Below are 25,852 nucleotides of genomic sequence, written 5' to 3' on the forward strand. Positions count from 1 at the left end.
TAGTTAGTAAGAATAACTTATTTTACGATTGAATAGGCATTATATTAAAAATAAAAAGAAAGGAATGAATGTGAAATCATAAATGTGTCAATTTAATAATTCTAAGTTAGAATAAATAAGCAGGCACTAGTAGGGGTCTCTTTTGGAAAATTAATCAGCTGATCCCTTGCCACTTGAATAATTTAATCACAAATAACATTTGTAATAAATCGTAAAAATTCTAGACTGTCGTTCATTAATCTAGTGAGAGAACCCTACGGAAGCAGTCCTTAAAGAATTATCTTCCATAACCAAATTAATAAAATATAAATAACACCACTTTTGACTTGCTCAAACATGTAGTCCCCGAATAAATACAGCTTATTGAAAATAACCTAGCTGGGAAATCAGCGAGCCTTATCCTGTAATAGCATATGTACTTTTTTATTGGTTTCCTGTTTGGGTCAACTCATTTACTGGAACCACTTTTTAAATCATTACTAATTAGATTATATTTCTGAAAAGGGAAATAAAGTTATACGATACCACTTCTCTTTGAAAAAACGCACACTCACATTTTCCACTAAAAATACCCTACAAAACCTACTTAGTCAATTTGTGGTGTGATAAAGGATCTGCATTCGCAGTTTTCTCCTCGAAAAAGGTTTCTACGGCAATTCTTTACTTTTTTGTAGGCACATTTCTTTTTCTAACGTCATTGCTCTGTAATCCATCAGCGAGTATTCTCTGTCTTTTACAGTAATATGCTATTACTATTTTATTTTGTAATCATTAATCTCGATCGTTCTCATTAGGTCATAGCAATACAGTTGAAAATGATTATAAACAAGGAGTTCGATTCTATTACTAGATTTTGACAGTTTTACGGGTCGTCAGACTACATCATAACTCTAAAAACAGTTCTTCTAGAAATTCTAATTAGAAAGCTTCACAATTCATAACTAGCTGTTCTAGAACGAAGAGATTATCTTATCGGACGTGTTTTACACTTTTCAGCAAAGAGGGGGTTACTCTGATGGAAACTTATTAAGCGAGAAGGACGAAATATTTGTGAATAGTTAGAGAAGATGAAATTTGAATGTACAAATTGTACGGGTACTGATTTTAAGTATGTGATAAGTTACTTAATATATTTTCCCGTCAGCTGCATATAATGGTGCTACAAACATACTATCCTCATTTACACTCATAATTATATTATCAATTTTCTTAGAGGAGCTCTATATCACCAACTATTCAAAAGAGGAACTTCAATCTCAATTCTTGACAATATGGACTAGATACCAAAAAACTTAGTCTTTATCTGTTTTGTCGTAATAGTATTAACAAATACAGTAGTAGCAAATTCGAATAGAATATGAATTATTACTTATCTATTTCGTGAAGAAGAGGGGACTCTCGTAAATAAAGTTCCTTTGCAGGCTTTCTGAGATAGAAATAATACCACTTAACACTAAAGAAAGAACTACAGTATCTTCAAATTAAGAAGTCCATGTCCATTTTTCTCCTTCTTCATTTGAAAAAGGCATACCTTCTATTTAAAAAAACAAAAAATTATTAAGGAAAAGGATAAAGCGTATAAAAAATGATATAACATTCCAAAAGAGAAATTTATTGTTATGCTGTAAACGCAACTAATTTCTATTAGATTTGTTGACGCCTATCATAAATAGAAACAATATCTATTAGATTTGTTCCTTTTATGAGACTAAATTAGCGTAGCCACTTATAAAATGTTTCTTTTTAAGGAAATAAAAATATATATAGGACATATAATGAAATAACAAATATCCCCCCGCCCCACCCCCTCCCTGCGCATTTAGTTATAAATGCATATAAACTTCGAGTTATTTATTGTTGTTTTTTTCCGTTCCAGTTTAGTCCCTACTACATGGGATGTCCCTCTATTTACTTTATAACGAATGGTGTGATTTAGTTTACTTCATAAAAATGGTGTGATCATTATTGGGTGATTAAAGATTTGCCTCTGAGTTCCCAATATTACCTCTGCACCAGTACTTTCCCTGCCGTTTCCATTACATCGACACCAATTTTTTTCTTTTTGCAAATCATTTTTGACACATTTCTTTTTCTTTACTGAGATCTCTCTGCGGGTGTTCTGTGCTTCGCGTTATGTTCTTCCTGAAATTTGCTATGATATGGGGGAAAATCACTGCAATGTATTCTTTACTTTTATTACTATTAATATTTTTGATTTCTGTAATTAAAATTTTGAATGAAATAGGAAACTGTCCCTACTACTTTTCTTTTCTTGTAACTATGTAAATATATTGATCTAAGTGAGATGTTTAGCTGGTTTGTAAAAGAAAAAAAATAAAACTTACGCAGGTTCTTATTGCTAATAATTGACAGTTTTATAGCGGATATTAGGAACCATAAGCCGGTGTTTCGAGGATTTACCGTCCTATAGTTCAATTTGTAATATTGTTACCGAAAATGAACTTTCCACAACCGCAATCTATGATAACATCAGCTCATATCCTGCAATATACATTTTCATTTCAGGTTTTGTTTATTTGATATTATCAGTTCTATATTTTTTCGAATATATAAAGGCCTTAAATGCCTTTTAGTAATTATGCTTCATTCTCATTTCAATTCGTTTAGTCCTTAGACGAAAGAATTAAAGTATAGATTTTAAGAATCCCATTCAAAACAATTTTTTTACGGGATGAGAGCCACAATTTGGTTATTAATAGCAAGTATTCTCTGCTTCACTGAGGCTACAAATGCACCACTAGACGGCATATTTCACCTCTACGTGAACCAACCTGACTATAATCTTCCAGATGGTGTTACTGCCGCAAATAATATGGCTCGGTTGGCACATGCTTGGGATGTAAACTTAGGACCGGATGCTGAAAACTTTTCAGTAGAAGGGAAAATACTTTTAGTTGATACCTTCAGCGTACAGTCTAATGCTACAAATAATGGTTTGAATGTTTATTTTTCTGACCCATCAACATATTCAATTACAAGCGCAGCTTTTTTCAAGGTTTCAAATGCCGCCTCACCAAGTCCTCTACATATGTACATGTTTAAAACTGGTTATGCTACAATTGGAGTCGTTCCCCCGGGCTTCACAGTTGAAGCATATCCTGGAACTGACAGTACATGCTATTTTGATGTCTACTCTTTCTATACAGATTCTGAATTTAAAAACGTTAAACACGTGACTTTCACCAAGGACTCTCTATTGGGTGATTTCTATCAGCTCTATGGACACAACTCAAATATTTATGTGGAGGGTCCAGTAGTGCAAAACGGAGCAGCAACGATTAAAACTGGAATATCAATCACCCCTCAAAATAGTGTTATATGGTTGAACGGTTTGCTTTCCACTTCAAATGCTGATCAGTGGAGAAATACTATTTCATTTGTCAGCCCCAGTGATACACAGAGTGTAGTGGTGATTAATGACGCAGTGCCAAATCAAAAGAAGAATTTTAATCTATTGTACTTAGATACCATCCAAAACACTTATGTAGCCTTTCCAACACAGGTTAATTCTATTAGTTACAAATCCCAAAGCTCTACTGATGGCACAATAGGTGTATTGACAGCTAACACTGCAAATGGGGCAACGAATTTCTATATTTACAACACAAACAACCCCACATACACCACAAATAATTTCCTAATAGAACCAATAACTGTTGACAGGAACGGTACTGATGTTCAAGTATATGGTATAAAGTTTACAGAGGCTACTGACATTTACTCGCAACCTCCAGAATCTACAACAATCATTAACAATGGTAACAATATTGAGACGGACGTGATCTCCTTCTTCCCAACTGTGGGCTCTGACGGCAAGACACACACTGGGTCTACTACGTACACCTTGGTTGACACCGACACCTACTCTCAACCAGCAGAGTCGACTGCTGTGGTCACCAAGGACAGCACCACTGAGACAGATGTGGTCTCCTTCTTCCCTACTGTGGGATCTGACGGCAAGACACACACTGGGTCTACTACGTACACCTTGGTTGACACCGACACCTACTCTCAACCAGCAGAGTCGACTGCTGTGGTCACCAAGGACAGCACCACTGAGACAGATGTGGTCTCCTTCTTCCCTACTGTGGGATCTGACGGCAAGACACACACTGGGTCTACTACGTACACCTTGGTTGACACCGACACCTACTCTCAACCAGCAGAGTCGACTGCTGTGGTCACCAAGGACAGCACCACTGAGACAGATGTGGTCTCCTTCTTCCCTACTGTGGGATCTGACGGCAAGACACACACTGGGTCTACTACGTACACCTTGGTTGACACCGACACCTACTATCAACCAGCAGAGTCGACTGCTGTGGTCACCAAGGACAGCACCACTGAGACAGATGTGGTCTCCTTCTTCCCTACTGTGGGCTCTGACGGCAAGACACACACTGGGTCTACTACGTACACCTTGGTTGACACCGACACCTACTCTCAACCAGCAGAGTCGACTGCTGTGGTCACCAAGGACAGCACCACTGAGACAGATGTGGTCTCCTTCTTCCCTACTGTGGGATCTGACGGCAAGACACACACTGGGTCTACTACGTACACCTTGGTTGACACCGACACCTACTCTCAACCAGCAGAGTCGACTGCTGTGGTCACCAAGGACAGCACCACTGAGACAGATGTGGTCTCCTTCTTCCCTACTGTGGGATCTGATGGCAAGACACACACTGGGTCTACTACGTACACCTTGGTTGACACCGACACCTACTCTCAACCAGCAGAGTCGACTGCTGTGGTCACCAAGGACAGCACCACTGAGACAGATGTGGTCTCCTTCTTCCCTACTGTGGGATCTGACGGCAAGACACACACTGGGTCTACTACGTACACCTTGGTTGACACCGACACCTACTCTCAACCAGCAGAGTCGACTGCTGTGGTCACCAAGGACAGCACCACTGAGACAGATGTGGTCTCCTTCTTCCCTACTGTGGGATCTGACGGCAAGACACACACTGGGTCTACTACGTACACCTTGGTTGACACCGACACCTACTCTCAACCAGCAGAGTCGACTGCTGTGGTCACCAAGGACAGCACCACTGAGACAGATGTGGTCTCCTTCTTCCCTACTGTGGGCTCTGACGGCAAGACACACACTGGGTCTACTACGTACACCTTGGTTGACACCGACACCTACTCTCAACCAGCAGAGTCGACTGCTGTGGTCACCAAGGACAGCACCACTGAGACAGATGTGGTCTCCTTCTTCCCTACTGTGGGATCTGACGGCAAGACACACACTGGGTCTACTACGTACACCTTGGTTGACACCGACACCTACTCTCAACCAGCAGAGTCGACTGCTGTGGTCACCAAGGACAGCACCACTGAGACAGATGTGGTCTCCTTCTTCCCTACTGTGGGATCTGACGGCAAGACACACACTGGCTCGACTACATATATTTTGAGTGGTAATTCCATATCGATGTCAGAGTCTGCCACCCCACTACCAGCTACCACAATTTTGGAAACTGATTTTGTTTCGGACAACCAAACTATCCATGAGGTAGTTATTGCATCAGGATATACTGACAGCGACGGACATATTGCAACTACTACCTGGACCGAGCTGACCAAAGCTATGGTTGATTCTGACCCAGTCTACACTAGTCTAGTAATCTCTGATACAAATGCTACTAGTTCCACTGAAAGTGAGAAATTCTCACAACCATCACCATCTACTACACTGGTAACTAAAAGCAGTAGCATAGAGACGGACGTGATCTCATTCTTCCCAACTATTGGCTCTGACGGCAAGACACATACCGGCACCACTACGTACAAGCTGAGTGAAAACTCTAGCGGGATAGTCTCCTTTAGCAACAGTTCTACCGTTACTGATGCTTTCTCTCAGCCACCTGCCACAACTACCACTGTTACCGTGAACGATACTACTGAAACTATCGTGGTAACTTATTGTCCTATAGTCGGTTCTGACGGTAAAACTCACACTAGCACAAGTAAATACACGATATGTGATAGTGATATCTACACGGAACCATCTGCAACTACAGCCACTGTGACTAAGGATGGCATCATTGAAACAATTGTAGTGTCGTACTGTCCAACTGTTGGTACTGATGGAAAAACACATACTGGAAGTTCTGTATATACATTGACTAATAATGCACAGGCAACTGACGGTTCCAACCCCGCTTCTAACTCTGGTGTCTCTGGCTCTGGTTCCCACTCTGGTTCCAATTCTGGTTCCAATTCTGGTTCCAATTCTGGTTCCAATTCTGGTTCCAATTCTGGTTCCAATTCTGGTTCCAATTCTGGTTCCAATTCTGGTGCCTCTGGCTCTAACTCTGGTTCCCACTCAGGTTCCAACTCTGGTTCCCACTCAGGTTCCAACTCTGGTTCCAACTCTGGTGCCTCAGGTTCCAACTCAGGTTCTTCTGGCTCTGGTTCCAACTCTGGTTCCTCTGGTTCTAACTCTGGTTCTAACTCTGGTGCCTCAGGTTCCAACTCTGGTTCTGGCTCTGGTGTCTCTGGCTCTGGTTCCAACTCTGGTGCCTCTGGCTCCAACTCTGGTTCCCACTCAGGTTCCAACTCTGGTTCCAACTCTGGTGCCTCAGGTTCCAACTCAGGTTCTTCTGGCTCTGGTTCCAACTCTGGTTCCTCTGGTTCTAACTCTGGTTCTAACTCTGGTGCCTCAGGTTCCAACTCTGGTTCTGGCTCTGGTTCCCACTCAGGTTCCAACTCTGGTTCCAACGCTGGTATTGCTGGTTCTATTGGATCGAGTGCGTCTTCAACGGCCTCGTCACCTGCTACACATGCCACTGTTAACAGCATCCAATACCATGCAAGTGGTTCAACTGTTGTCAACAACCTGTGGGTTGCTGTAATTATGATGCTACTTTCATTTATCTGAAAAATTAAACAAGAATTAATTTTTTTGTCTAATTATTGAATTTCAAGTACACTATAATTGTTGTTTTTGTTCGTTTTGTTTCGTTTATTTCTTAGTTTTTAGTTCTAGTTCATTTGTATAAAAGAATATATATTTAAGATTTATTAATAGTTTCCAATTCTTTATCGTCTCTGTGTATATTATATTGAACTATTGTTTTATCGAGTTCACACCGCAGATAATAAACTGTGTATAAGAGTTACAGCCCAATGTATTTAAAATCATTGGGCTAATTTGGGGGAAACCTCTGGGCCAGTTTAGGTAAAACCGTTCTGTATCACTAGTGAATCCGATTGTGTACTACGATAATCCAAGAAAACTATTTTTTATTTTAGTAATGTGCTAACGGTACACGTAACAATAATGCATGAAGAAGTACCTTGTAGTAATACTTATATGCAGTTTGTATCGTCGTTATAATATTACATTTAATGCTACAATAGTATAAGCACAGAGATTACTGTTTACACACACACACACACACAACGCTCGTATTCCACGATATACGATACACTTCCCTATATATAAATAATCGTTGCCTACGTTCAGCAGTCACGAGATGTTCACGTGAGTATATACGTGTTATATGATAGTAGTATATCACGTGATAACATCACGTGATATAGTTCCAAATAGCCGTTATTAGACAACATTAAAACCCTATCTCAATGAGTTGTGTTTACATGTAAGTGTGTATGTAGGTATATATATATATATGTCACATGGTCGTATACACACAGAGGGTACACTACACTCTGTGTGTGTGTATACGACCCATGTTGTTTCTTCCCCCATTCATCCGAAATTTTCCATTGAAGAATATATCACCGCCAACGACCCCGGAGTTCCCCGAGCCAATCAACGGCCATCTTGTCAGAAGACGCCAGCTGGTGGGGGGGAGGAAAGCACAGAAACAGCTGCACCAAGTTGGAAGAACACTAAGTAGTGATTTTTTGTTGGTGCAGCTGTTTCTGTGCTAGTCTGCTTTCGGGGGTCTTGTTTAACTATGTAATTTGTTAAAGATCCTCAGACAGGGCCGCAGGGTTGAAAAAAAGAGTCCTTTTTCAAGGCCTTTTGGAACCAAAGAGCTTCTCTTTGTGTATTTTGACAGTGTTAGCTAGACGAAGACCCTTTTATATATATAAGCAGCAATGAGAGAGAGAGACATCGAGTCTTTCCATTGGCCTTAATTGTATTGTCATTAAGAATCTGATTCAAGAAAAAAAACAAATAAAATATAAATATTGATAATGTTGAGGAGGTCACTTAATATTAGGCACTTTTCCAGTGGTATGGTGAGGAGACATGCTGCTCCTACGTCTCTCGGTGGTGGTAAGTACAATGTGATTGACCATGAGTATGATTGTCTTGTTGTGGGTGCTGGTGGTGCTGGTCTTCGTGCTGCATTTGGTCTAGCCGAGGCTGGTTACAAGACTGCGTGTATCTCGAAGCTTTTCCCTACCAGATCGCACACCGTTGCGGCTCAAGGTGGTATCAATGCTGCTCTGGGTAACATGCACAAGGACAACTGGAAGTGGCACATGTATGACACTGTCAAGGGTTCTGACTGGCTCGGAGACCAGGACGCCATCCACTACATGACTCGTGAGGCCCCAAAGTCGATCATTGAGCTGGAACACTACGGTATGCCGTTCTCCAGAACAGAAGAGGGCCGTATCTACCAAAGAGCCTTCGGTGGGCAGTCTAAGGAGTTCGGTAAGGGTGGCCAGGCCTACCGTACCTGCGCAGTCGCTGACAGAACCGGTCACGCCATGCTGCACACCTTGTACGGCCAAGCATTGAACCACGACTGTCACTTCTTCATCGAGTACTTCGCTATGGACCTGCTCACTCACAACGGCGAGGTCGTAGGTGTCATCGCCTACAACCAGGAGGACGGTACCATCCACAGATTCAGAGCCCACAAGACCGTGCTGGCCACCGGTGGTTACGGAAGAGCCTACTTCTCCTGTACCTCCGCACACACCTGTACCGGTGACGGTAACGCTATGGTGTCACGTGCTGGTTTCCCACTACAGGACTTGGAGTTCGTCCAATTCCACCCATCTGGTATCTACGGCTCCGGTTGTCTGATCACCGAGGGTGCCCGTGGTGAAGGTGGGTTCCTGTTGAACTCCGAGGGTGAGAGATTCATGGAACGTTACGCACCAACCGCTAAGGATTTGGCCTCAAGAGACGTCGTCTCCCGTGCCATGACTATGGAAATCAGAGAAGGCAGAGGTGTCGGTAAGGAGAAGGACCACATCTTCTTGCAATTGAGCCACTTGCCTCCAGCTGTCCTAAAGGAAAGACTGCCAGGTATCTCAGAGACCGCCGGTATCTTCGCAGGTGTCGACGTCACAAAGCAACCTATCCCTGTCTTGCCAACAGTCCACTACAACATGGGTGGTATCCCAACTAAGTGGACCGGTGAGTGTTTGACCATCGACGAGTCAGGTGAGGACAAGGTCATCCCAGGTCTAATGGCCTGTGGTGAAGCCGCTTGTGTCTCTGTCCACGGTGCCAACAGATTGGGTGCTAACTCCCTACTGGACTTGGTCGTCTTCGGTCGTGCCGTCGCTAACACCGTCGCCGACACTCTGCAACCAGGTCTACCACACAAACCTCTACCAGCTGACTTGGGTAAGGAATCCCTAGAGTCCCTAGAAAAGTTCAGAAACGCCGCTGGTGACAAGACCACAGCCCAAATCAGACTAAACATGCAAAAGACCATGCAAAAGGATGTCTCCGTCTTCAGAATGCAAGAAACCCTAGACGAAGGTGTAAAGAACATCTCCGCCGTCGACAAGACCCTAAAGGACGTCCACGTCACCGACAGATCCATGATCTGGAACTCTGACTTGGTCGAAACCCTGGAACTACGTAACTTGCTAACATGTGCCACCCAAACAGCCGTCTCCGCCGCTGAGAGAAAGGAATCTCGTGGTGCTCACGCTAGAGAAGATTACCCAACAAGAGATGACGAAAACTGGAGAAAGCACACCTTGTCCTGGCAAAAGAACACCGGCGACCCAGTTACTATCAAGTACAGAAAGGTCGTCGCTACTACCTTGGATGAGGCAGAATGTCCACCAGTGCCTCCTGCTGTTAGATCTTACTGATCTAGAAACTTCTTTTTATTATTAATTAATACTAATACTAATAAAAATGTAAAATAAAAAAAGAGAAAAAAAAAATTGCATGTTTAACAGGTAGGACTAACCAAATAAGAAAAAAAATTATTTTGTCAATAGTAACTTCTAAAAAATATTATTTATTTATTTATTTATTTATTTATTTAACAACTTATTTATTTATTAACTTTGTATACCATACGAAAGAAAATTTGATAGCACTGCTATACTGTAATTATATCATTTAGTATTTCATTGAAGGGTTGATATTGCTCTAAGTTGTTTTTTTATAGAAAATGGCTACTTCTATCGTTTCTATATATGAGCCAGTTATTGGCATTTGTAATGGGTGTTTCGTAATAAATAGTTTATTTAATATGTTCATTTTTTTGATTCAGGTAACATACATATTCTCTCCTTATGTTAAAAATACACATGCAACGTCATGGTAGTTAAATGCATGAGAAAGTTATATGAGAAAGATATCGTTTTTACCTTTTTAACCTGCCTAGGACTCTTCTCTTTAGTTTTTCCTCCATTCTAAGTCTGTGGATGTCAGTAGGCGTGTCTATCCCTGTTATAACCATATTTCTCGTGGTTTGGTGTAAGTTCAGGATTTCATTGGATTCGTTAAATTTCCAAGACAAGAAACTCTTGCATATATCGAACAACCTGTCGTTCTCGTTGACGTTAAATACGTCGGCAGCATCCATAGCCGTTTGGCAATACTTAAGGACGTCGAGGTTCGGGTTCATATCCTTGTATCTCAACAAGAGGACCTCGATCAGGTCGTCATGGTCCAGACTTGTATCCCTAGAAAACGCAATTACCTGATCGTAAATCGATAATAGCATAACTGAGATAAATGAGGCTATGAATAGTGAGAACTGGTTGGAGGTTAGTGTCAGTAGATGGTCCCAAAGCTCGAGTATATCGCCCTTCTTGGCTATTTCTCTAATAAATAACAGTCTTGTCCATCTTATAATCCAGATTAGGTTGTTGTTGTGATTCTTACCGTGTCCCGAGTAAATCACCGAGAAGATCTTCGGAGAGAGCCCCAACAGCATGGGTCTAAACACCTTAGACTCCCACTTCAGTAAGTTCTCCTCCTCGTAAAAAACCCCGTTCAACGGGTTCATCAACTTCGTGAACAACTTAAGCACAGCTTTCAACTTCTCTTCCTGGTCAGTGTTGCTATCGTAAATCTGCAGGTATATCATCCCTAGAATCTCATGAAACCCTTGCTTGTACTCCACATTGTTCTTCACCAAGTAGTTATACAGCAGTAGCTTCATGTTCTGGACATGGCACTGCTCCTCCGTAAACATTGGGTGGATAAGCAGCCGTTTCAAGTCCAGGTCTATAATCTCCAGCGAATCCCTTATTTGGTCGCCCGTAATTTGCTTTTTGACAGCCTTCTCATCACCTCTGTTCGCCGAAACACCAGACAACGGATGCGACGTCGTAGTGGAGGGTGTCAGTCTCCTAATACCCACACGAGACACTTCTCTAGCTTCTTCTACACTCTTCTTCCCCTCCAGAGCCCTCGCTTGCCCCACGAGATCGTCACTCCCAGGCAACGGAAGTAGCTCTACCTCCTCCACATCTTCATCATCCAGATGCCGCCACAACCACGTCCTAGAGCCTCTAGCATACTCCCCAGAGCCACAGAGAACATCAGAACCTCCCATGTACAGCTCCCCACCCCAAATACCACGCCGAACAACGTCCTCCGCACTCGCATACCCTAGATCAACAGCCCGCTGGTAGAAATCACACATCCTTTCAACTATATCCCCCTCCTCTGGCCCCTCCCAACAGTGGATCCACCATAAAGTCCTGGTTAACTAACTTTGGTGCTTTATATAAAATATAATTTGCACGTGACTCAAAGGCCCTTACAGCCAGAAAAGCCGAACTTGAACCCCCCTCGAATTTAATTTAAATTCGATCTTAGCGATGGTTGGGTATAGCGGGTCTGAGTATATGAATGTAGCAGAACAAGCAAGAAATGATGCATAGGAGGAAGAGTGCGACGGATGTGGACGTGACGTGGCTTATCAGGAACAGCTCGCACCGGAAGAGTGCGCAGGGTGCCGACTCTGAGCACGACCGGCGGGAGTCTGGAGAGCACGATGTTGAGGAGTTAGATCCTAAGAAGGAGTTGTGTCGGCGTGCGAGTGTGAGTGCGGATACAGGAGAGAATACAGGTGCCGATACTGATAGTGCCGATAATGATAATGCTGATGTGGATGTTAATGTGCCGCTGCGGAGGACTAAGTCTGCTGGCACGTATGCGGAACGCAGACATGGGCCAGGAACGGATACATATATGGGGAGTGACGATGTACTGGCAAGAACTACTTCGATGTCAGGGCCCTCGGCCTCGTCCTCGGCCTCGGCTTCAAACTCGGGGTCTAGGCGTGGCAGTGCTTCTTCTGGGAAGGGGAAGATGGGATTTATTAAGTCTCTGTTCTTCCACCACAAGCACGAGCACGAGAGCGACCCACGCCAAAACCTAAACCAAAACTCAAGTCATTATAGTGCAAGCGCAAGTAATGGTCATAGTCATAGTCATAGTCATGGTCGAAGTCATAGCCGTGATAATCTCGATGAGCCGGTCTCTGCGGGGACCCTGGCTACTGGCGTGGCCACCGGTGTTGCCGGGAGCTTAGCAAACAATGTGGCTGCCGGTGTAGGGTCCGGGGTAAGCTCAGCGGCCGCTTCGCTGCCGAACCTAATGGATCCAACGAAGAGACAGGAATTCCACTACAATACAGCGGCTCACTCGAGTGCATCGGTGGTCTCACCATCAAAGACTAACTACAAAAAGGCGGAGTCGCCAACAAGACGCGGGTCCACTGATTCATCGCCATACATATCCCCTGAGAACAGTAGGAGACTTGACGACTTCATTGCACACTATAAGGAGAAAGAAAAAAGAGCTCTTTCGAACAACTCTTATCCATACTCGTCAGACATTACAATGAAGAAGATGCATTCCGGACCTAACAGAGGAAGTATAGCGGGTGGATTTGGTGCTGGTAATGGGTCTGCCTTCATCAGAAATGGGCAAGAGAACAAGCCTATGCCCACGAGACCCGAGAAACTGGATGCTAAGGGCAGGCCCGTGCCTCCTCACCCTAACGTCTCGAAATTTCCACCCATTCTCAAGAAGACACAACCACCTTACATTAGTAATACACCAACAAGGAAAATCACAGAGTCAAACATCTCGTTGGCCTCTGGCGAAGAGACACCGCACTCAACGTCACACAAGTTTGGAGCGTTCCTGAAGAAAGTTACCTCTTATGGAAGCCAGCAGAATGTGAATAGTAATAACAATAACAACTCTACATTGGACAGTATAGATAGGACGATTAGTAATTTCTCAAACGAGACATGCAGCTCTAGCGACCAGGAAGAGTGCGGCAAATATTCAGTGGTCCCAGGATTGGAGGATTTGAAACAGTTAAAACATGTGGCATTTGCTACCCCAACTTACTTCAATGATCCACCTCAACAGATATGTAGTAAAAACCCCAGAAAGGGTGAGGTAGAAGTGAAGCCTAATGGATCCGTTATTATTCATCGTCTTTCCGCTGACGAACGGAAGAAGATAATGGAATCTACCTCCGCTGGTATAGTGGTCGGTGGTTCCGGGCAGCTAAGATTTTTGAACCCTCAACCCAGCACTACAGAGATGGAAGATTCGCAAAAAAGAAGTGTAACTATTGCTGCAGAGGAGGCTGCTGCGGAAGCAAGAGGATCAAACAAAAAGGAAGAAGATATTGAAGTAAGTAAAATAGCATCGCATTTGACAATTGATAAACCGATGGTAAGTAGGAGACCAAGAGATGGTGTAACAAGGACGGGTTCGAGTAACTCATTGCTATCTATATTGACCAATGAAAATAAACAGAATGGTAATAATTCCGATGGTGATGTTGACAGTGATCCTGAGGTATTCCCACCCCCAAATTTGAAGATTCCATACGATCTAGTGTATACAAGATGTTGCCATTTGAGAGAAATTTTGCCAATACCTGCGACTTTGAAGCAACTAAAAAAGGGATCTACTGACCCAATTCCACTACTTCAACTTAGAAATCCAAGACCTTCGCTTCTGGAAGTTTGGTCATTCAGTGATTTTTTGAGTATAGCACCTGTTTTATGTGTGTCGCTAGATGGTGTCAGTTTGACCCAGGATATGCTAAGGATAATCTTAAGCTCCCTAGTATACAATCCTCATATTGAAAAATTAACTTTGCGTAATACTCCGCTTGATAATGAGGGATGGAAGATTTTGGCAGCATTTATAACCAAGAAAGATAAAAATTTTGTGGCAATTGATCTGACTATGGTCCCTTCAATTAAGACTAATGTCCAAAAACCATCTAAATCTTCACTAGCTAAAAATGCAGCAAATTCCAATACATTGAAGAGAATGGAATGTAATTTAGAGAATAGATCTGATATGAACTGGGACCTATTAACTGCAGCAGTTGCAACTAAATCTGGAGGAATAGAAGAATTTGTCTTAGCTGGGGCAAGAATGAATCATTCTCAATTCAAAAACTTCATTGAACTGGCATGTAAGTACACCGATAGATTAGGTCTTGCTTATAACCTATTAACATATGAGCAGTGTAAAATCCTTGCTGAATGGATTGTAACTTCAAAAATTAGAGGTTTAGACCTTGGTTATAATGACTTGAGTGGTAAAGTGGATTTATTTACTGATGCTGTTGCCAATAAAGTCCAAAATAAAGGTGAAAAGAATGAGATGAAATATATCTCCTTGAACTCTACAAATCTATCTGTAGATGCTGATTGTACTCCAGAAAATAACGAGGTTCTTCATTTGCTGAGTGTTTTATGTTACTCTGAGAACTTAAAATTTCTCGATTTATCTAACAACCCTAAAATATTCCCTCACTGTATCAAAACTTTAACCACATCTCTTCCTGTTTATGTCAATTTGATTAGGTTACACCTTGATTATAACTATCTCGATTGTACTTCTATTGTGGTTTTAGCGGAATGTTTACCTTTATGCTCGAAATTCCACCATCTATCGTTACTGGGCAGTGATTTAAATTTAGCCTCTGCTAAAGCTTTGGCGGAGGCGGTTAATAAAAGTTCAACACTAATGACACTTGACTTAGAATACAACGATATCCCAGAAAACATTAAAGAGAAAATATCACTGTACACAATGAGGAATATCCAGAACGAATTAGATCAAGTCCAGAAGAGGAAGAAAAACGTTGACGTTTCGCTACCTTCTGTACCTAAGGAAGATATTGTTGAAAGTGAGAAACAGATATCTACTTTGCAGGAACAGCTATCTTCATTGTTAACGGATAAATTCGAAGACACCGATGAATACGATAGATTGGTCGTTAAATTCATTGGAAAGATCACTAATATGAGGAACAAGATTGAAAAAGTTGTTCGTGATCTTTTCGATTTAAGAGTTAAGAATGAGCTAAGTTGTGAAGGTAAGGAAACTTTGATCAACCTATGTCTAATTGATTCGAGTTTTGAACAAGGTATTCACTTACTAAAACAACGCCATGATAAAATTCAGAAACACGACTCTCGCAGAAGAAATATGTACAAATCTAATAAGTCAACGGTATCAACCTTGGTAAATAGTCCAATTTTTTCTGATCCATTTGAGAATTCGTCTACTACTAGTAACCTAGCCGAAAATGGAGAACAACTACTGGACGGGCCGGCAAGACATAGAACGATACTTTCCTCTTCAGCTTTTGGCGCTACAGGTCATTCTGCACTATTACCATTTGGTACCGCGGCTGTTGAGAAGTCGAGTCGAACCGCAGATGATACTGTAGAATTTAGAGAAAGTGAGAATTCTTATAAAAGGATTGTCCGTGGCCCTAGTACAGAACCAATTGGTGCTAAGTATGATATTTTAAACGACGAGTTAAAACATTTTGATGCTGACCAGGACAATGATAATGCAACCCAAACATCACTTGATATCAGAAAAACTCGATCAATAGATTCTGAGGAGTTGACAAGGGCTGCAGAATCTTTAGAAGGTGATAAAATCAAGGATTTCTTACTGAAAAATGATGTTGCTACGATCGTTAATGTTATTGATGAGCTACACGAGAAAGGTTATCATTTGCATGATATTTTCAGGAAACAGGATGGATCCGAGAAGAACAAGGAGGAATTGATCAACAGTTTAGTGGAAAGTGGGGATAAAAAAACAGCCGGTGAGAATAATTATTCTACTGACCCATCTTACCAGTTAGAAACAAATAGTAATGATGCAGTTCCGCCACGTATTATGGAAGAAAAGGCTATTGATGCTGCCTATGACGTGGTTCTCGATAACATAGCCCGGTTGCGGAGCAAATCCCACACTTAATCTATATTTTTGCTCTAATCTGTATATTCTTTTATTTTTGAAAACCGATTATCTCCCCTAATTCAATACAGTTGTTGTATTGTTATTATTTTAGTTCTAATATCTAATTTCTGGGCATGTTTAACTAAATGGGAGTGGTTAAAAATACTATATATTCATGTATTTCTGTAATGATGAATCCCCCAATTAAGGAGAGGAACTAAGTTTTTTTTTCAGCAAAACATTTGTGATAGCTATTCAAGTGGCTCCATAAAATTAATGTTAACTTAAGTGCCTATTATGATTAAATACAGTGCAGTTAATTGTCACGATAAACAGCTTTTGAGTAACAAAACATAATAAATATTCACCTACAATAGATAGATGAAGAAATAGTTATTACGATCACGATAATAGATACTTTACTATAGTGTATAATGTTATTATTATATAGTATAATTAATACTACTAATACTATTAATACTATTAATATAATAATAAACATGTGATATTTAGTACAAAACGATAATGAATTTCATTAAAAAAAAAATTAGCGAAGGAATCAGATGCTTGATTTAGTATTTTTAAGGCCTTTTGATATTGAACATTTAAGGTTCTGACTATCAAGGACCCATTTTCAATCGGCTGTTGCAATTGGGATCTTTAACTTCAAGTTAATTTTTGTATTTTGACTTCTAGTCTCTGAGCTTGTACTCTATTCGAAAAAAGAAGGAAAAGAATTATAGATTATTTTGCTAATACTAATCAGCTAAAATCAATTAAAAAAGCAAAGAAGCTCCTGGAATTAGTCAATGAGTGCTTTTGGAAATAACTCTGGTGGTAGTGCCTTCAGTTTTGGTGGTGGTTTTGGTGCCAATTCAGGCTCCAACTCCTCTCCCTTTGGTGCAGCTGCTAACAACAACGGAAACCAAGGAACCCCAGCATTTGGAGGGACAGCAACACAGCAAACACCAGCATTTGGTGCTAACAGTCAAACTCAAGGAGCTAATATGTTTGGATCTAACAATGCTAGCAATAACAGCCAGGGATCGTCGGCATTTGGTGCTAGCACACAACAAAACACTGGATCAGGTTTATTCGGTGGTTCTAATGCTGCAAAACCTGCCTTTGGAGGATTCGGTAATGCAGCTGCCCCTGCAGGTGCTTCTACCCAGGCAAAACCTGCCTTTGGGTTCGGTGCTGCTGCAAACACTGCAAGTAACAATAACAATAATAATACAACGCTATCTGGACAAGCTACTCAAAATAATACTGGCGGATCATTTGGAAGTTTGAGTGCTGGAGGTGCTCAAACCAACAAACCAGCTTTTAGCTTTGGTTCTGCTGCTTCTAACTCAACTCCTGCTAAACCATCATTTGGATTTGGATCATCTTCTACTACTACTACTAATAATAATGACAACAATAAAGCTGCTACACCGGGACTTGGTATGTTAGGTAGTAATAGCAGTACCACAGAAAACAAACCAGCGTTCTCATTTGGTACAAATAACAATAACTCTACTAGCACTGCATCTCCTGCTTTTGGTGCAGCCACTGGTACTACCCCATCTAATACATTCTCATTTGGCAGTAAACCGGCCGACTCTGGGAATAAACAGGAAACTGCAAAACCCAGTTTATTTGGTGGTGCTCAACCTCAAAAGATTGAAAACAACTCAACACCAACAACCGCAAATAACGATAATAAACCAGCCTTTTCCTTTGGGGGTGCTTCTTCGAACAAGACCGATGAACCAAAAAAGCCTGCCTTCAGCTTTGGTACAAAAACAGATGAGAAAAAGGATGCTGACAACAAACCTGCCTTTTCATTTGGTGCAACGGCAGCTGAGAAAAAGACTGAAGAACCTGCCAAAATATCTTCCAATTCCTTATTCTCTCAAACAGCTTTAACTAAAACAACCGACAAGAAAGAAAACACACCAACCTTGAACTTTGGTCTGAACTCAGCAAATACAGAAAAGAAAGATGATGCGAAGCCTGCTTTCTCTTTTGGTTCACTTCCAAAGACCGAAAACAAGCCATCCATTTCCTTTGGTAATACATCAAATAATACATCAAGTGAAAAACCTGCTCTTTCTTTCGGAAAGGGTACTGAAACAACCTCAAAACCAGCTTTCTCTTTCGGCACTAAGAATGATCCAGTATCTGCTACTGATAAGCCTACCACTCCGCTTTCAGGTGAAAAATCTGAGGCTAATAAGACAGAATCTAAACCATTCAGTTTAAACCTAGGGACTGCCACTAGCCAAACAGCCAAAACTGACTCAGATTCTAAACCAGCATTTTCATTTGGTTCTAAGACTGAAAAGAAAGAAGAAAGCACTGAAAAGCCTGCATTTTCTTTTGGTGCCAAAGAGGCTGACAATAATTCAGAAAAACCTAAGTTCTCCTTTGGTGCAAAAACTGCCGAAAAGCCATTGGAAACTCCAAAGTCAGGACTGAATATGAATAAAGAGGAAAATAAGACCGCTACTTCAGGTTTTAATCTTGGTAAAACGTCCGAAGCAAAAACTGATAACAAGCCTGCAGGATTCAGTTTCGGTGCCAAGAAAGACGAGAAAAGTGAAAGTAACACTAAACCAGAGACAACCACACCTGTTTCCGGTTCGAAGCCTTCGGTTACAGCCACATCTACCCAGAAACCTTTAGAAACTGTCAATATTGAAATAAAACCAGTATCTCTAGATAATAAAACCCTTGATGATCTTGTGACTAAATGGACAAACCAATTATCAGAAGCATCTACTCACTTCGAACAATATTCAAAGAAGGTTAATGACTGGGATCAAGTACTCGTGCGCGGTGGTGAGCAAATTAGCCAGTTATATTCAGACACAGTAAATGCAGAACAAACTCAAAACAAGATAGACCAAACACTACAATATATCGAGAGACAACAAGATGAGTTAGAGAATTTCCTAGATAACTACGAGAATCGTACTGAGGCTTTACTTGCAGATATACTATCATCAAATTCAGGAACGGCCTCTAATAATAATGATCAGAAGAGGTTGCAGGCATACAAGACGGCAGAAACACTGGATGAAAATCTAAACATGCTATCAAATAACCTTTCCTCACTAATTGATGAAGTTAATACCGTCAGTAACGCATTTAACAGTGTTACTAGCATCAACCTGAATAATAAAGACGAGAACGCCCAATTAGTGAAGCTACTAAATGTTCATTTAGATGCTCTCAAGTCGTTAGATTCAAACGCCTTGTTGCTAGAACAGAAAATTGGTACCTTGCAAAAGAAATGATTGTTAAATGATGTGTATAATTATATAATTTCTAATAAAAATATTTTCAATTATATATACATGCGAATAGTTGTAAACAAAATAACGAGTTGCACTATATTTAAATCAGTTATGTTATCCAGCTTTAATTTGAAGTCTTCTCTCCACTCCTATATCCAGTCATGGTACAGAGAATTACTATTAATTTAATGAACTCTTGTAGTTCATTATACCTGTGATTATCTATTTTTTTACTTTTACCGGATTTCCACAAAAGGTCTCTCTTGAACGTACCAAGTATCAGTTTCCTGTATTTCTCTAATAAAGACTTGGTTTCATTTATAATTGCCTTGTTTGAACTACCAGAACTAATTAATATAGCGGTAATCAACTGGAATATAGGTATTATTAGTTCAAAAATAGAAATAGAGTTATTTTCGTTTTCCAATAGCAATGGATCATCTAAAGTGATATTAACTCTTAATATCGAAGAACTATTCTTGGAGAATTCATCGAATACTAATTCGAGCCCCAAGTCAGGATCTATTTTTAAGAAAGAGAGTTCGCCTAAAATCTGGAAAATCTTGTTCTGCATTAAGGAGGCAGCACCTTCTCTACTCTCAGCAATTCTGATAAGCAAGTAGGCTGTAGCCTTAAATGCTGTTAACTCGTACAGTAAATTATCCAAGTTTATGTTTTCAGTAGTTGAGTTCAACAACGAATCAGTATTCCTTAAGGATCTTATTATATGCAGTAGTTTAGTACTTTTACCTAAGGTAGTAACAATAAAATTTTCTTTGTTGTAGTTAGCAAGTCTGACTAGCGAATCCAAAAGCAGTAGACCAGTTATTCTGTTAGAGCCTTCACCATAAATAGCATCATTACATATAACATCGACCAATTTCTCACTGTTTATTCTAAGATCTTTGATAATTGCAATAGCAGATTGGCTATTTTTTAGTATTTTAACCAAATAATTGTTTGCTATAACATAGAAATCTGATCTCAAGTTTAAAGATGATAGAGGTGACGTGATCCCACGGATACAAACCTTGAATAGATTGTGAAGCTTTGAATCTAGAGAATGTTGATTATTGGTTTGATTGGTGCTCTGGTTATAAATATGAAACAAAAACACCATCAAGGAGACTAACTCTTCAGCAAAAGTTACATCGAGATCAACATAAACACTTATTTTTGGGGTCACCATATCAAAAACTTCTAAGATAAAAGAATTCCGCATCTGGCTATCTAAATTTCCATCGGAAACTATGATTTGAACTAGCTGAACCCAATTATGCAAGATTCCCAGTTGTAGCTTGAAAGACTCTGTTCTAACTAAATGTTCTGTTATGGATTCTTTAACTGCAGTGATTTCTTGATTTACCTTTGCATTGAATTGTTCAGATTTTGAAAGTGCTATCGAGTAAGTACGTTGATGCAGCTCCAAAAGAGAGTCCAGTTCGGAAAAGTCAAATATGTTCCCAGTACATGTTTCCTTTCGGTTAATTCTTTCTAAGTTAACAGGTAAATTTTTGAATAAATCAAGTGAATCTGTATTGTCGATCTTGTTATTAAAGCAATCATAATGCAAGGGGTCGAGTAGCGAAAATATTCTTGCCGAATAAATTGAGTTTGACACCAAATAATTAGTATAAGGTGTAACTTGTAATACAGTCCCCTTTAAAGAAATAGAGTGAATCATTCCACTGAGAAATTGGATAATGGATGTTCTGTATTTCAGGAATTCCAAGTAAGCACCTATTGATTCGCTATTGATAAAATTATTTTTAGAGGAATCTAGGTCTTGTTCTAATGATCTCCCATTCCATTTTGTATGTTTTGAGATTTGTGGATCAATGTCCATAATTTGTTTTATAATATTTTTATCGCTAATGTAATCAATGACGATATTACCTGTTAGTGAACTTTTGCATAATATTTCAATCAATTCAAGACTTGTTGCAGCAATTCTCATAGGGGCATAGTCAATTTCGTACCCAGTTAATTCATTAAGTGCAGAAATCAACAGGTTGATAATTGATGGGAATAAAGAAGTACCAGAGCTAATAAACGTGGTAAAACTTGGACCAAGAGAAAAGTTTTTATCGGATTGGAACCCGAGGAGAACATGGGCCAAATTGGGTTTACTAGGATTCATGTTCAAATTGGTGACCAGAAATTCGATAATCCTAATTTTTAACTGAAGATTGGACTCTGTCGTAATAGTATTGTCGATTTGACAGATAAAGGCGTCTTTAATTCTTGCCGACTCATCGACAGAATCGAACAGGGTGAATAATTTGTCTCCAATTACTGGGTCAGGTTCAGTGCTGTTAAAATGATTTGATAATTTGAACAAAATATCTAGTGCTGTAACCGGGATATCATTATTATCAAGTCCAATGTACAGGCCCAAATATGCAACGAACTTTAGATTGAAAAAAATCGTTTCGTAGAAAGATTTCAACCCATGTGAACCAAAGTATTTAGGAATTGCGTAATTAGTGGAACCAGCTCTTTTAATGATATTAATCATTTCCTCAACAAATGTACCTTCATGTTCCAATGTAGCATTAATAATACTTAGTGCTAGTGACAAATTATTTTGGACTTGTGAGTTTTTTGAGACAAGAACAGGGAACTCATCAATACCCATTGAAGCAATTGAAAATAGTGCTGTGTACACTTTCTCCTGATATATTTGATTAAAGAATGCTGTAGCACAAGTTTCTTGGATATACGAAAAGAAATTATCAGAATTTACCAAGTTATCTAAATTGGCACCAACTGTAATGGAATTGAGTATAACGGAATAGTCAAAAGAATAAAGGCAGGATTGAGCAATATGTAAAATCTTATTTTGAATCTCTAGTTTTTTTTGAGGGTCCGATATTTTTTCTGAATCAACGAAGATATCGCTAAAAATAAACTCAATATATGGCCAGACACCAACTTTTCTATATGCGCTCCCCAATTTTGTTGGATACTGTAGTGTACCAAATCGCAGATACTTTCCATTGCAAGCTGTAGTGTTAATTGCCAGTAGTTTGTCAAGTAAATCTAAAAATCCGAGAACATCAGTGTAATTGGTTAGTAGACTGGCAAAAGCGTTCGTTCCAGATACATTGCTCTCGTTATTTGATTTGAATAAAAGTCTATCCAACTGGTGCCATATAATTGCCCGTTCAGATTCTAGGTTAGGAACCAAATGACTAATAGTATTAAAACATGCACCAACAAGCGGTGTATCACATGTTAGGAAGCTGAACAAAGGTGTCAAAAGCAGATTTAATAATGTAATTTTGTTTTCAACATCTAAGCCCTTCGTCACTGACGTAATTAGAGTTAGTAATGATGAGAGATAAACAATAGTCTCTTCATTTAAACCCTCCTCTAAAGCAAGTATAGTTGGATTAACTTCAACTGCATTTTCTTGTTCTTTTGATTGTACGATTTTCGATATATTAATAATACGTTTGGAATATTCTTCTATGATTTCACTTATTTTTTTCCAAGATGTTGGATTGGCATCTCCGAAGTAATAGTACACATTTAGTGCATTATCTTGTCCAGAAGACAGACTTCCTAACATTAAATAGTAGCAGGACTTCATTAGATTATCATTACACTTTGAAGCCCATTCAATAAACCCGTAAGCAGCTGATTCCTTATCATCCCAATATGCTGCACAGTATGTAGGTTTGGAGGCATAAAAGTAATAAATCGACAAGAAGAATCTTTCTAAATCAGCTTTAACTGCTATATCGTCTAAATCTAGATCTTCACCTGACAATAACGAGTCTTCTTCAGCATCTTTTAGTTTTGTCAGTAAAAATGCACAATCTGAAATAAAAGTTTGGAAAAAATTATGTACGCTTTCAGAGAAAAAGGTTAGGAAGAGTTCGGATAGACCGGCCTTGAACAGCAGAGCCTCACTATTTATTTTAGACATTAACGATACGTGCTTTTTCTCATTTGCAGACATCCTAGGGTTTAGATTCAGTTGAGAAACTGTGGTTTGTAATCTATTTTGCGTTAATAGTCCATTGTTGAAATTGACAGTATTATTTGAGGAATTGAAATTATTTCCGATACTAGACCCAGTATTCGATGTTATCGTTTTATTGTTGTTACGGGGGAAGATGGGCATTTTAGTATATTCATTCAGGATATTATCGTCAATGAGCTGTTTTGGTAACAGCCTTGGTAAATGTCTTTCAAGAAGTGACCTAAAATCATAGTACAGTATTTCATTGGATACATCTGCATCTGATATATCTGCAATTATTATTAGCAATAGCTCAATAGCACCCAGTTCAACAGCAATAGTCATTGGGTCATCTATATCAGTTTTGAAGTTCAACTTGGTTACTCTCAAATCTGGTTTGTCCTTACACCAACCAATCATATATGTTAGAAAGATAAAAATGGATAGAACTTTGAATGGTGTCTTATAAATTTCGTCTTGTTTATTTGTAATTTCTCCCTTTAGTTCTTTGTGAAGAGTGAAAACATGTTGATCTTCGAAAGCATTTAAGTTGGATAGTACATTTATTATCGTTGGCAGAAAATAAACCACGAAGATGTCGCTGGACTCCAATTTTGATGAATAATTGATGACAGACTTCAGAGATTCGAGGTTTCTGGTAAAAATATTTCTCTTAGATAGACCATACAATATTTGACTTAGTAAATCATACTCTCCGCTTAAGAAGTCTCTTTTAAATTTAGTTCCTTGTTTGAAGATAATATCGTTATTTTCCAGAATGTGATGTCTATTAACTTCTTGCTTAATTTCAGATAACTGTTTAGAAATAATATCAAAACTGGCCAATATATCTTCAGTAAATTTATTGTTATCACCAAAAAGTTGGGAAAATTTTGAGTCATTCTGATCTAAAACATTGGCAAAGTAAGAAGTGATCTGAAGGATATATTGTCTCCTAAGAAAAAACGAAATTTTCCCTTCATTTATTATTTCATTACTGTAAATTTGGTCACCATCGGAGTTTTCAAGAACCAAGTTCACAGCGTCGATTTCATTGAGGTGCAGTTCGTCCGAAATCTTCGCAATTGATATTATAAAATCTTGAGTTAATTTGAAAGAAGAGCCATCTGACAAAGTAAATTCCTTCAAATTCTCTAACTTCGAACGAGCTTCTGAACTATTGGCATTATATTGTAGTAGATTCTTTAAATCTGGTAGTAATTCATTGAAAAGATCAGCATTTATCAGACCAGATTGGATTGAGGAATAGAGCTCCCTAAATTTGTCGACACTCCACTGCATCTTATGTGCTTCTTTTTTTATTATTTCTTGTTATTAAGTCCTGTATAAATGTAACCCTGGATTCTCGATAACAGATAGATAAGTTATATTTAAGGAAGCTATAGGTAACTGAACAATAAGCGCGATGATCAAAATTTAGAACAGCCTCCGTATAGTTCCTTTTCTAATGTTCGTTTCTTCCAAATGCGACAATATAGAAAACCAATTGAACGTGGGCAATACTTGTTATTACAAAAGTCCTCTATAGAAATCGATAGACACGTTTACCATTGAAGAATAAAGGTTCAAACATTAATTTAAAGATCCTGTACACTGTAAAAAGAATTTTTTTTCCAATTTTGCTCGTGCTAACCTAGATCAACATCGTCATAAATGACACACGTGAATATCTTATAATAGACTATTTGAGATGGCCTATTGAATTTAGTATTATAAGCCGGTTGAGTTCGCTACATAGTTTGATGCAGACTGTGCACCTACTTCGGACAGTTGAGTACTTATGTATATTTATTGCATTTATATATACGATTGCTTAGTTTTATTTTGGAATGTTTTTTTTATTATATTTATTTCTATTTATTCCTGTAAGAAATAAAATGACTTATACAAATAAAGAGGTACGTTTTTCAATTAGAAGCAGTGAACTAGAAAATACACAGCATGCTGTTTTTTTCTTATCCACCCCCTCTTCATATCGAAACATGGGGAGGGTTAGAGAGAGAAAATAAAAATGCCTTAATACAGAAGATAAATACAATCACTTTAATACAAGTTGATTTCTTTAGTTCTTCTTTTTATTATATGTCTAGAAGATAG

General features: G+C 39.3%; 6 protein-coding genes across 6 annotated transcripts; 4 read left to right on the forward strand and 2 right to left on the reverse strand.

Annotated features, from left to right (window-relative positions):
• Nucleotides 1-2,692: 2,692 nt before the first annotated feature.
• Nucleotides 2,693-6,919, forward strand: RNJ42_03002 (uncharacterized protein; the record flags this gene model as incomplete). The annotated part of the gene is made up of 1 exon (XM_071053167.1): nucleotides 2,693-6,919. The coding sequence occupies one exon, from the start codon at nucleotides 2,693-2,695 to the stop codon at nucleotides 6,917-6,919; it is 4,227 nt and encodes a 1,408-aa protein (XP_070911417.1).
• Nucleotides 6,920-8,208: 1,289 nt separating this feature from the next.
• Nucleotides 8,209-10,080, forward strand: RNJ42_03003 (succinate dehydrogenase [ubiquinone] flavoprotein subunit; the record flags this gene model as incomplete). Its single annotated transcript, XM_071053168.1, has 1 exon — nucleotides 8,209-10,080. One exon carries the CDS (start codon nucleotides 8,209-8,211, stop codon nucleotides 10,078-10,080), a length of 1,872 nt encoding a protein of 623 aa, XP_070911418.1.
• Nucleotides 10,081-10,583: 503 nt separating this feature from the next.
• On the reverse strand, nucleotides 10,584-11,873 carry GYP6 (GTPase-activating protein GYP6; the record flags this gene model as incomplete). Its single annotated transcript, XM_071053169.1, has 1 exon — nucleotides 10,584-11,873. The coding sequence occupies one exon, from the start codon at nucleotides 11,871-11,873 to the stop codon at nucleotides 10,584-10,586; it is 1,290 nt and encodes a 429-aa protein (XP_070911419.1).
• A 230-nt stretch (nucleotides 11,874-12,103) lies between these two features.
• Nucleotides 12,104-16,498, forward strand: MHP1 (Mhp1p; the record flags this gene model as incomplete). The annotated part of the gene is made up of 1 exon (XM_071053170.1): nucleotides 12,104-16,498. One exon carries the CDS (start codon nucleotides 12,104-12,106, stop codon nucleotides 16,496-16,498), a length of 4,395 nt encoding a protein of 1,464 aa, XP_070911420.1.
• A 791-nt stretch (nucleotides 16,499-17,289) lies between these two features.
• NSP1 (FG-nucleoporin NSP1) lies at nucleotides 17,290-19,764 on the forward strand (the record flags this gene model as incomplete). Its single annotated transcript, XM_071053171.1, has 1 exon — nucleotides 17,290-19,764. The coding sequence occupies one exon, from the start codon at nucleotides 17,290-17,292 to the stop codon at nucleotides 19,762-19,764; it is 2,475 nt and encodes an 824-aa protein (XP_070911421.1).
• Nucleotides 19,765-19,888: 124 nt separating this feature from the next.
• Nucleotides 19,889-25,036, reverse strand: NUP192 (Nup192p; the record flags this gene model as incomplete). Its single annotated transcript, XM_071053172.1, has 1 exon — nucleotides 19,889-25,036. The coding sequence occupies one exon, from the start codon at nucleotides 25,034-25,036 to the stop codon at nucleotides 19,889-19,891; it is 5,148 nt and encodes a 1,715-aa protein (XP_070911422.1).
• Between the last annotated feature and the right edge of the window lie 816 nt (nucleotides 25,037-25,852).

The sequence above is a fragment of the Nakaseomyces bracarensis genome, assembly GCF_045282275.1.
Source record: "Nakaseomyces bracarensis strain CBM3 chromosome Unknown Scaff10_0, whole genome shotgun sequence".
NCBI classification, from domain to species: Eukaryota; Fungi; Ascomycota; class Saccharomycetes; order Saccharomycetales; family Saccharomycetaceae; genus Nakaseomyces; species Nakaseomyces bracarensis.